The following is an 11,666-nucleotide window of genomic DNA, read 5'->3' as shown; positions in this document are numbered from 1 at the left end:
TATATGTTCGACACCCAACACGAAAATCTCCATTAATCTCCTGATAATTAATTGAGTCGGCTTGCCAACTTTCACACACTGTGAATAAGTGTCCAACTTTCACAATAAGTGAAAAATCAAGCCAATCCCATTTCAAAACAAAGCCAACATAAACCAGACCCTAAAAGAACCCCTACATTCTATGGCTAAGTCTATACTGCACCTGGTCTTGCGCAAAAGCCTATGCAAATGAAGTGCAGATTAGCATATCACTATGCTTCATTTGCATAATTAATTAGGGGTCATTTTTGCCCAAAAAGGAGCTGTGTAGATGGCTCCTTTTTGCGCAAAAACCACCTCTTGTGCAAGACCCTGGGTGTGTCTATGTAAATACAATTTGCTCCTGCTTTGCTTAGGTGTTAGATATTAGGAATGTAATTAAAAAAAACACTATGTAATCAACTAAAATTCAGTCGGTTACACAGTGAGCTCCTGGAACCAGAGGATGCCCATGTCTGCTGGCCCCGCATGCTGCTGGCGCTTGCCAGACCTGCGGGCTCCTGTTGGTGGCCAGGAGTTTAACTGGTTAAACTCTAACATCCCTATTAGATATTCAGCAGATAGAATGGTATTTTACTCATTGTACTCAATTTAATTCGTGACTCACTACCAGCTATGTTTGTATTAAATGCAGGGACAGCTGAAATATGGTGACCAATGTTTGTAATTTTGTGGGAATACAGAAAAGTAGATCTGTGCTAAATTGTCCCAAACTAAAGGGGACATACACTTAGGGTACGTCTAGACTACAAGCCTCTTTCGAAAGACAGCGTCTAGACTGCAACCTCTTCTTTCGAAAAAGTGAGCCGCTTTTTTGAAAGAGAGCACCCAGGCAGTCTGGCTGCTCTCTTTCAAAAAAGCCCTGTTTGCATTCAACAATGCCTTTTTTCGAAAGAGCACTTTCGAAAAAAGGCGTTCTTCCTCGTGAAATGAGGAGTACCACTGTTGAAAGAAAAGCCACATTCTTTTGATTTAATTTCAAAAGAACACAGCTGTAGTCTAGACGCAGGTGAAGTTTTTCAAAAAAAGGCAACTTTTTTTGAAAAAACCCTGCAGTCTAGACACAGCCTTAGTGAAAGAGTCTTCAAATGCAGGGGCACGGGGAATGGGACGCAAAGAATGGGAGGGGCAGAGGGATCGTGGTCTAGGGGCAGTGCAGGAAATGGGCAGCACAGAGCTGGGGGGCAGGGATCGGGGGGAGCAGTGTGTGGGGTGTAAGGTCGGCACAGAGCCAAAGAGTCACAGGGAAGAGGGAGAGCAGGAGGTCCAGGGTGCAGGGGAACAGGCGATGTGGAGACAAAGGGGGTCTGGGGCCGTGGCAGGACTGGAGTCGGTGGGGCGGGCCCTGGCTGTGCCGCGCGCCGCAGCCAGCTCCCAGAGACACGCGGCCAGAGCTGAGCTGCCGCAGCCCTTTAAAATCAGCAGGGACAGGTCACGCCAGCGTCCTAGCATCCTGCCCCACCTTCTCGTGCCGGAGCTGCATGCAGGTAGCCCAGTGGGAAGAATCTCCACACTTCCCCCTTCCCAGCAGCACTGTGCTCCTCCGCCGGCCAGCGGATCGGATGGGGCCGCGCCGCCTGTAGTGCAGGCTTCGGCCAGCCCGCCCCTGCACTTGCCAGCTGGTAAAATCTACTTGCCACGGGCGAGCAGGTGAGTGCATTCGTCAAGCCCTGGTGATTGAGACCCAATAGGGAAGATGCAAAGAGTGGCCAGTAGAATGATAGCACCACAAGGAGCAGTTAGCAGGGTGGTGACTGAAAGTTTCAATGAGCAGCTAGCAGGGTGATGACAGATAGGTGGTGAGATGAATGACCATCAAGGTTGTGATAGAGAGCAGTGAGCAGGTGGATGGTGAGTGACCAGCGGAGTGAACAAGATACTTCTTTACTTCCCCCCACTTGGGATGGGAGCTGAACTCGGTGAATGCACCTCTGAACTCTAGGTCTGCACTGACCAAGGGTAGTAACTGTGAGTGGGGTGCAAAGAAGGGTTGGACATGTGAAGGGGACATTTAGATTGCTGGACTTAAGAACCTGAGAGGAAAAGGACACTGCCCGATCTACTTTGAGCGGGACTGTTACTCATGGTTTTGTTTATTAATTGTTTGTGGTGATTTTCCCAAGTTAATGCCAAATTACTTCCCTCCTTTTATTAAGTTTCTTTTCTACACTTGGACTCTGTGCTTGCGAGTGGGGAAGTATTGCCTCTTAGAAGAGTACAGGAGTGGTGTGTGAATTTCCCATGTTACTTGGTGGGACCTCAAGCCAGTTCTATGTTGGCTGGATGAAGAAGAACCCTATATTGAACCTGGCCCTGGCTGCTGATGGCTCTGCTGGTGTGGAAGCAGGCTCTTTGCTGGCCGGGCCTCTCGCGCGTATTGCCATCCAAGCAAAAGGTCAACTTCCCCTTGATGAAAAACCCTTACACTATGTAACTTAAAGATCAGCGACGAACAGGAACCAAAACCAGACCCAAAAGTTCACGTAAAGTTCGTGCTGGTTGTGCTGACCGTGCCATGCCTGATAAGGCAGAAAAGGAAAAACAGAGGAAACCATCTCACCCCCTTACTCCTGTCACTTAACAGACAGGGTCTGCTAGCCTATCACAAAAAGCACACAAAAGCTCTCTCTATAAAACAGCTTCCCCTCCTGTATCAAATTGAGGAATCCCGAATAAACATTGGATGGCAGAATATGAGCCAGGTCCGAGGACTGATCACCCGAGGGCCACCTCCCGCTCACCGAACCAAACAAGTTCCTGTAGAGCGTAACGTATACCAAACATAACGAATACCAAATATGTTGTTGTTGTTGTAGTTTGTGTGTCTGTTAAATGTAAGTATTGTTATCTGAAATTGTTTAGCGGTATTATTAAGTAGTAGTGTTAAAACTTTTAGATACATAATTAGTCTTATAAATAACACTGATGTAAATGTAACTGTTAATAATCCCTGGTCCCTTGTTAACAACTATTGGGATTTAGAAAAACCTCAGGGAATTTTCTTTACTGTATTGCATTTTGCTTATTGGTCATTCTAATAATTATTTGGTGCCTACGTATGTAAGAAATTGATAAAATCATAATTTATACGTAGAAGCCCTTTAATAAAAGTTTAAAAGATATTTAGTAATAGTTTGCCTGTTTCTGCGCCTCCCTGGGATTAGCCACATTTCCGAACCTTTTTACTTTAAACCACAGCTGGCAGAAGGGTAATAAAAGCTAAAAGCCAAAACTATTTTAAACAGCTTTGACAATTAATCGTGGCCTCTGAGGATAGGACAAACAGCAATGGGCTTAAATTGCAGCAAAGAAGGTTTAGGTTGGACATTAGGAAAAATGTCATAGTTATAATTGTCAGTGTAGTTAAATACTAGAATAAAATACTTGTGGGGGGGTTGTTATTTTCTATACTAGAGATATTTAAGAGCAGGTTAGACAGACACCTGTCAGGGATGATCTAAGACAGTGTTTGTGTAATTGCCTGGGATTTAAACCTGGGACCTCTGAAACATAGTAAAGAAGCCTCTACCCTTTTGTAGATAAATCTATGTATTACATATTGCTTCATATAAATCTATGTATTATATATTGCTGCATATGACTTGACATTGTGCCTCTCCATATAACCTTGTAACTTTGTATTAATCCATATAACCTTGTAACTTTGTATTAGAACCCTATATAGAAAACTTGTAGCAGAATAAGATTTTCCCCCACTCTCTTTCCCCCACTCTGTAATTAATTGCCCTGTTGAATGAATGAGGTGTGAATGAGTAAGACTTGGGAGCCAAGCACCTCCAGACAGCTACAACAGTTGAAGGGGGGGTGGAAGCCAGACCCAAGGTGTCAAGTGGGCTGAAGAAAGAAGACCAGACATATTGACGGCCTTGGGGATTAGAAGCAGGCACCTTCTTTGGAAAACACCCTCTCTGCAGCACAAAGGGACCAATGGACACAGACCCAGAGTTTGAATCTGGGATATATATTTGCATATGAGAGGGATGCTATAAAAGTGAGGTGTCTTGCAGAGGACCCCGGGTTTCGTCTTGTCACCATCGGAGCATCGATCCAGATCAGCAGAAGCCTGGCTCCACCCCTCCCCCATCTAACTCACCTGGCCAGTGCAGTTAAGGGGAGCAACTTGTTGGTAACAACAGCAAGACGGAGTGTGCTTGTGTGTGTGTGTGTGAGTGCATGAGTGACTTATATATATATATATATATCATATGCATATGATAACTGTTAATTATTCTATGTGTGATCAATAAATGTGGCGTGTTGCCTTATCCCCCTGAAAAAGATCCCGAGTACTTCTTTTAAGTACAACACTTTGAGCTAAAAGCCAGCTGGTGCGCAATCCATGCTGTAGAGCCATGGTCTCCAACCTTTGAAACCACAAGATCACTTTTTCAATGTAAGTGCAATGTAAGATCTATCTCAAACCCAAATACCTTTGCCCCACTTCCTTCCCACCCCTTCTCTGAGGCCTCACCTGCTCACTCCATCTCCCTTCCTCCCCCATCTTCACTCACTTTCACCAGGCTGTGGTAAGGGTTAGGGTGCAGGCTCTAGTCTTGGGCCAAGGGGTTTGAAGAGTGGAAGGGGTTCCAGACTTATCCCAGGGTGGGGGACAGGAGTTGAGGCGGGGTTTCAGGGTGCAAGCTCTGGGAAGATGTTTATGTGCAGGCTCATATCTGGGCCAGGAGATTGGGTGCAGGAGAAGGTTTAGGGCTAGAACAGGCGTTCAGGAAGCAGGTTCTGGCTGAGCACCATTTAACTGAGACGGCTGCTGGGTGGTGGAGTAGTGGGGTTAAGGCAGGCTTAAGCAGCTGGCATGTACAGTAATGCCAGCCACATCCAGGAGCAGTAATTACCACAGTGATAATTACTCTAGACATGACAGCTTAGGCATTTTAGAACTCACTACTCAAATAATTAAATTAAGCATAAGAGAAAAATGAAAACTATGAAATGCACAGACCAGTCAAAAAACAAAAATACCATACTTTGAAGTAACAACAATCCCCCACATATGTGTTGGGTCAGGAGATGAGTGAAGGACAGTGTGTGTTTGTGAGAACGACAGACACACATACAGTGTGTGAGAGAGTGACAGAGATTTGCATTGCCAAGCTCCCTCCATCCCCTTTTCTCTGTGTGGGGATATGGTACAAAAATGGGGAGAGGAGCGACATCCTGATATCAGCACCTCCCCTCTTCTCCCTCCCACAACCTGCACAGAAAGCAGGAGGGGAAACTCCAAGGCAGAGAGCAGGAGCAGCATGACATTGGGTGGAGGGGCAACTGAAGTGCCAGCATTTGGTAACTGCCTGGCCAAACCAGTCAGGATCACCTGTCAGAGTCTCCAAGATCTACTGGTAGATCCTGATCTACTGGTTGGTGACCACTTTTGTAGAGGTCTCTTATTCTTATCTGTTGCTGTGGTCTAAGTGCCACTGCATTGGACAGTGAACCACACTAGGTCCTGCCATGAGGGCAGGGCACTGGACTCGATGACCTCGTGAAGTCCCTTCCAGTTATATGATTCTATGAATCCTCTGTTTATCAATAAAGAGAAGAAGGAGTTGTGAAGGGTACCCTACCTACTTCCATCTCCATATCCTAGGAGACATAAAAACAAAGAAAAACATTAGTTCACCAATAAAAACATCCAATCGCTCCAATATTTAGAGCACAACACCTAAGGCTTATGTAATAAATACCTCAGAAAAAGCAACTACCTAGCAATAATAGGAATATGTCCGAGGGGATTATGAAAATCAAAGCTGCAGCTCTCTTTGAAGCCCACTTTATTGGGCCAGTTATGCAACCATGTACTTCTTAGTAAGTCTGTTTGAATTTGTGGTTTCTATGACACAGAACTCACCTTCAGGACTTGCCTAAACTATTACATTAAGATGAATTAAGAGACATAGTTACAATCAATTTTTCTGAGCATCTTAGAAGAATGAGTGGATCCCCATTTACTCTTTGGACATCTTAATACCATCATGTTATTGGCTCCCTTGGGTAGAACTGAGAGCCATCAGTGACTCTAGGGCTGTGTCTAGACTGGCCAGTTTTTCCAGAAAATCAGCCCCTTTTCCGGAAAAACTTGCCAGCTGTCTACACTGGCCGCTTGAATTTCCGCAAAAGCACTGACGATCTCATGTAAGATTGTCAGTGTTTTTGCAGAAATACTATGCTGCTCCCGTTCGGGCAAAAGTCTTTTTCTGAAAAACTTTTGCGCAAAAGGGCCAGTGTAGACAGCAGAGATTAGTTTTCCGCAAAAAAGCCACGATTGTGAAAATGGCGATTGGGGCTTTTTTGCGGAAAAGCGCGTCTAGACTGGCCACGGATGCTTTTCCTCAAAAAGGGCTTTTGTGGAAAAGCATCCTGCCAATCTAGACGCTCTATTCCAAAAATGTTTTTAACGGAAAATTTTTCCGTTAAAAGCATTTCCAGAAAATCATGCCAGTCTAGACGTAGCCTAACAGTATCAAATGTGTGGTGGTGGCTTCTGTCCAAAACAACACTGTGTAACACTTCCAACCTTGCTTTATCTATGATGCGTCCTGCCCTGAAGCCTGATTGTGAATTTTAATAAATCATGTTGTAAATGTTCTGCAGTCATTTGGTAAACAGGTTGTCCCAATAAATAATTTACAGGAACAATTTGGAAGTCAAGGCCAGCCCTTAGTGTAGGCTGGAGGGGGACGGACTCCATGTGCTGGATATTCCTTGGTGTGTTATAAGCACAGTAAGTATTATATTGTTTACAGTGGTCTGAAAAAAGTGAGGGGGTCTGTCATAATGTGGGAGTGGGACTTTAGTAAAGTAGTGCTCAGAGTGTACCCCTCGGATTCATTTCTGTGGTTTTTACTGCCTGGTCTGGGGGGAGCCCTTATTACCCCCACTTTAATTGAAATATTGGTTGTAGGAGACTGTGAGTGACCCTGATACAAAGTGGGACTGGGCGTGAGGCAGGCCCTGTCGTGGTCAAGGAAAGCTGCAGGGGAGGCAGTGGGTGGGGGAGGGCTGCTCCTGGTGTGCGCCTCTGGGGCTCTCCGAGTCCGGTGGGTGGAGCGTATGGGGGGGGGGGGCTTTTAGTTGGGCGGAACCTTTCTCTCGGGTCCTGTTTCCCGGGCGGGGAAGCCTTTTCTCACCGGCCTCAGCACGCGCCGGGGACTCCATGTGGGGCCGCCAGCGCCGAGCGGTGCCCCCGAGCCCGGTTGCCGAGGCAACGCGGGCTTCGGCGTGGTCCTGACTCGGCCTCGCTTCCCTCGCGGGACCCGCTCGCTATGTGGTGGGGGCGGCTGCCGCGGGGCTGCTGCTGCCGCCGCGCGCGCGCCGCCCTCCCCGGGCGCCGGGGCAGCTCGTGGCCCGGCGGCCGCGCCGTGAGCCTGGCCGAGCTGCTGCAGAGCTCGGTGGAGCCGGAGGAGCCGGCGGCGGCGCGGCGGCGGCCCCCGCAGGAGGGCACCGTGCTGCTCTTCCCCGGCCAGGGCAGCCAGTTCGTGGGGATGGGCCGGGGGCTGCTGCGCTACCCCAACGTCAGGGAGCTGTTCCGGGCGGCCGAGGAGGTGCTGGGCTACGACCTGCTCTCGCTGTGTCTGCGGGGGCCGCAGGCCGAGCTGGACCGCACCCTGCACTGCCAGCCTGCCGTCTTCGTCACCTCGCTGGCCGCCGTCGAGAAGCTCAACCACCAGCAGCCCAGCGTGAGTGGCTGGGGCGCGCCTGGCTCCCAGTGCCGGCCGGGGGACTCCCCTCCACATTCCTGTCACTAGCAACAGGTCCAGGCTCATCACGAGGTGCGGGGGTCGATGCACAGGGGCCCAGGACAGCACGGCTCTCTCTAGGCAGGGGTATCCATCGCCAGGGTTTGCATGCCTTGTTGGGTGGACCAGAGCTGTATTTCCAGTTAGGCACAGTAGGCAGGTGCCTAGCTTTTGGTATGGCTGCTACACAGCATGGCAACTGTGGGATACTGAAGGTATCCTGAAATAGCTACCCCAGTGTCTACACAGGCCACTTGTTTTGAAATATTGAAATAGGCATAAGGAAAGGCTTGAAATAGCACCACATTTCAAAATAATGCGCTAGGTGCCAAATTTCAAAATAAGCTATTTTGAAGTAGAATTTGAAATATGCACTATGCAAATTGCATATCTTATTGCATATTTAATTTGAATGTAGGCTGCTGTGTAGATGCACCCTAACATGTGCAATATGAAGGTTAGCAGGAGGGAGTTTAAGATGCTATGCCTATGGTGTAAATTGGGCACTAAAGAAGATCCCTCCCTGAGCTAGTCAAGGGTTGTGTCACCTGGGGATCGTTCTGCACATGTAAGTCCAAATCTTCCAAAGTGAGGCCTCACTTTAGGTTTCTCTTTTTTTAAGTGAAAATATGATGTGCCTGTACTGGTTCTGAGTGAAAGTCCATGGGAAATGTGTGCACTTAGCACCTTGGAAAATCAGGCCCAAGTTGCTAAAGTTGGGCATCCAAAAATGACATGGTTACTTCTGAAATTTTGAGTTCTTTTTTTTCCCCTCAGGACATCTTGATATGGTCTAATTTGTTGGTTTTTATTGGCTTTATCATTTCAGGTAATTGAGAATTGTGTTGCAGCTGCTGGCTTCAGCGTTGGAGAATTTGCAGCTCTGGTTTTTGCTGGAGCCTTAGATTATACAGAAGGTACTTAAAGAAATTAGGAATCCTATTTCTGCGTAGCTTCCCCCACCCGGGGATAATTTTAGATGGGGGGCCACTTCACTAATTTTTGAAGTGGCCCTGGCCCACCCTAGAAGGGGCGTGACCTCTGATGGAAGGGGCAGGACCATGACCCTTCCATGTTTCCTCTCCCACAGACCCTGATTGGGCTGGGGGTGGGGGAGCATGTGATGTCTTTGCCCCTGTGCGCCCCCCGGCCTAGAGAGAACTGCCAGCCCCTTTGCCCATCCCAGCTGTACACACACATACTACCCTTCCAAAACACTCATCTATGACAACTTTTCCTTGCTGCTTCTCTTCCTTTTCTTCTGAATATAAATTTCTAAATTCAGTTTGTCTAAACTACTTAATATATATTTCACATGTAAGTAGAAACGACATATTATATACATAGTAATAAAATAAACATATTTTAAGCCCCTGATCCTGTTGCGTATGAATGAAAAAATTTTGAAAAAAATTGGTCCCTACGTTTAAAGCTAGCTTAGTTATTGATTCACCTTGTCATAGACTATTAAGATGTTAACTTTATGTATTTAAAAAAATTAAATAAGCTATAAATATAAATAAACTAATTTTACTATAAGCCTAGGAAACTTGTATTTTACTACCATAAAAGAGGATTATATTAATATTAAAACAAATTTAAAATGTGATCACTTGTGAAAATTAAAATTTTGTACATAAAGTTAAATATTTTTGTATGTCTTAAACTTGCCACCATCAAATTCAGAAATGCTAAACTCCATATTTTTAGAACATCTGACTACTGACTTCAACACCATGAGAAGTGTAAATTATATATCTGTTAAATTACCAGTAATTTAACATAGAAAAGCATGTTATTATTATTTATTAAAAAGTATTCACTGTTGGACTTCTGTACAGCAAAGAGGTGTGTGTGTGTGTGTATATATGAGGGATAAATACAATTTATTAATGTTATTATTTGCAATCTTTAAAACCTACAATACAATGTATTTTAATGATCTTAACCATTTTTCTCTGAGGTTTAAGATTATTTAGAATTTTTGTTCTGTCTCTAGCCTTGTATGCAGTGAAAGTGCGTGCTGAAGCTATGCAAAAGGCATCAGAAGCTGTGCCAAGTGGGATGCTATCAGTTATTGGTCACCGTGAGTCAAATTACAACTTTGCCTGCCTGGAAGCTCGTGAACACTGCAAATCATTGGGTATAGAAAGTCCTGTGTGTGAAGTTTCAAATTACCTGTCTCCAGATAGCAGAGTCATTGCAGGACATTTGCAGGTATTACTTTAAAATAAGCATCTAAACACATTTTAATAATTTACCATTCTGTCGATCTGTAGGAAGTTAACAGTTTTGGCTCAACTTTTGCCAATATTAACACATCAAACAAGCTATATGGTTTGCAGCTATATGGCTGCAGTCCTTGTCCAATCATATGTTGTGGACAAGTAGTACTTTTCTATGAACTGTCTGATTTAGGTCTGTGGGGGAGGATGAGTTTAGTATGTGTGGGTGGTTTTTTTTTCCAAATAAGGCAAATTGGATTAATATAATTTTGCCCACAATTGTGTAAAGTGAATAATTAGTTGGGGGGTTTTTTCTTTCAGGCTTTGGAGTTCTTGCAAGAGAATTCCCGAAAATATAATTTTAAGCGAACAAAAATGCTTCCAGTCAGTGGTGCTTTTCATACAAGACTTATGGAATCAGCAACAGAGCCTTTGGCTGACGTTCTAAAATCAGTTGAGATACAGAAACCATTCATCTGTGTCTATTCAAACGTAGATAGCAAAAAATATATGCATTCAAAACATATTCAGCGTTTGTTAGTAAAGCAGCTTGTTTCACCTGTTAAGTGGGAACAGACTATGCATGCTATATATGAAAGAAAACAAGGAGTAGAGTTTCCTTATACATATGAAGTGGGGCCTGGGAAGCAGCTAGGAGCAATCCTTAAAAACTGCAATTTAAAGGCCTGGAAGCTCTATAAACATATTGATGTTTCAGATGAGGAAGAAGAGGAAACATAGTTTTGAAGGAAAATCCACAATACTTTTTTTTCCCCTACATACTTTTAACTGATTTTATCACTCCTGAAAGAGGCAGACGTGACATCCCTGAAGACTAAGTGCCTCTATCTTATCCCCAGAAGAACTCAGCACACTCAGTTGCAACGCAAGGGTTTCCTTCCTCTCATGATGTGCCAGCATGTGACAGACTTCACATTGACTTCACTATTCGTGAGGTTCAGCCATTCAGCTTGTCTTTTCCTTCAGGGGCCAACAGTGAGGCCAGTTTACTATTAAATTTGTGCCCAGTCCTGCAAGCAAATCCACACATACAGGCCCTTTTATCTTTATGGAGTCAAGCTGAAGTCTTTTTGCTTGGGTCTAATTGCAGAATTAGGTCTTTTTAATAGTAGTTTCTCATGTGAACATCTGTTAACTAGGATCAAGAATTCATTTAGATAAACTATTGGTTTATAACTTTCAGTCACGACTTTTGTTTTATAAGTATCTAATCAGTGGAACAAATAACTGAAATGCTCTTTCTTTACATTTTGTTTCCACAGGCAAAGTTTTTTTTTTTTTGAGTCAAGTTAAATTACTAAAGATACAATTTTCTTAATGTTGAATTATTAATAAATTATTTATGAGGCTTTTCTCCATGAATTAGTATCATTGGTGTAGTAATTACACTTAGTCCATTTATGGAAGGAAGTATTTTCCTTCTGTTGGGCTCACTGTGTCTCAGAATCATTATACAGGGTTTCATTTCCTAAGTTGTCTAAGGTAGATATGACATTTCACCTTAGCCACCCCTGTCAGTCAGATTTACCAAAATTCTCTACCACTAGATAGGTGTAAATAGTAGGTGTAAGTTTCCTGTCCTTAGCCAGTTAGTTAGTTCATTGGG

At 44.6% G+C, this 11,666-nt stretch overlaps 1 protein-coding gene across 1 annotated transcript; it reads left to right on the top strand.

Moving 5' to 3' along the window:
- The first annotated feature begins 7,187 nt into the window (after positions 1-7,187).
- On the top strand, positions 7,188-11,029 carry MCAT (malonyl-CoA-acyl carrier protein transacylase). The gene is made up of 4 exons (XM_075899382.1): positions 7,188-7,754; positions 8,644-8,731; positions 9,814-10,031; positions 10,361-11,029. The coding sequence occupies exons 1-4, from the start codon at positions 7,341-7,343 to the stop codon at positions 10,778-10,780; spliced, it is 1,140 nt and encodes a 379-aa protein (XP_075755497.1). The 5' UTR covers positions 7,188-7,340; the 3' UTR covers positions 10,781-11,029.
- Positions 11,030-11,666: the final 637 nt, after the last annotated feature.

The sequence above is a fragment of the Pelodiscus sinensis genome, chromosome 1 (assembly GCF_049634645.1).
Source record: "Pelodiscus sinensis isolate JC-2024 chromosome 1, ASM4963464v1, whole genome shotgun sequence".
NCBI lineage: Eukaryota > Metazoa > Chordata > Testudines > Trionychidae > Pelodiscus > Pelodiscus sinensis.
The sequence above is the reverse complement of the archived record's forward strand: the minus strand, read 5'-3'. Positions and strand labels throughout refer to the sequence as shown.

Coding starts and splice junctions, on each gene's coding strand:
- MCAT (XM_075899382.1), top strand. CDS start 7,341: ATGTGGTGGGGGCGGCTGCCGCGGGGCTGCTGCTGCCGCCGCGCGCGC. Junction 7,755..8,643: donor TCAACCACCAGCAGCCCAGC/GTGAGTGGCTGG, acceptor TTATCATTTCAG/GTAATTGAGAATTGTGTTGC. Junction 10,032..10,360: donor TCATTGCAGGACATTTGCAG/GTATTACTTTAA, acceptor TTTTTCTTTCAG/GCTTTGGAGTTCTTGCAAGA.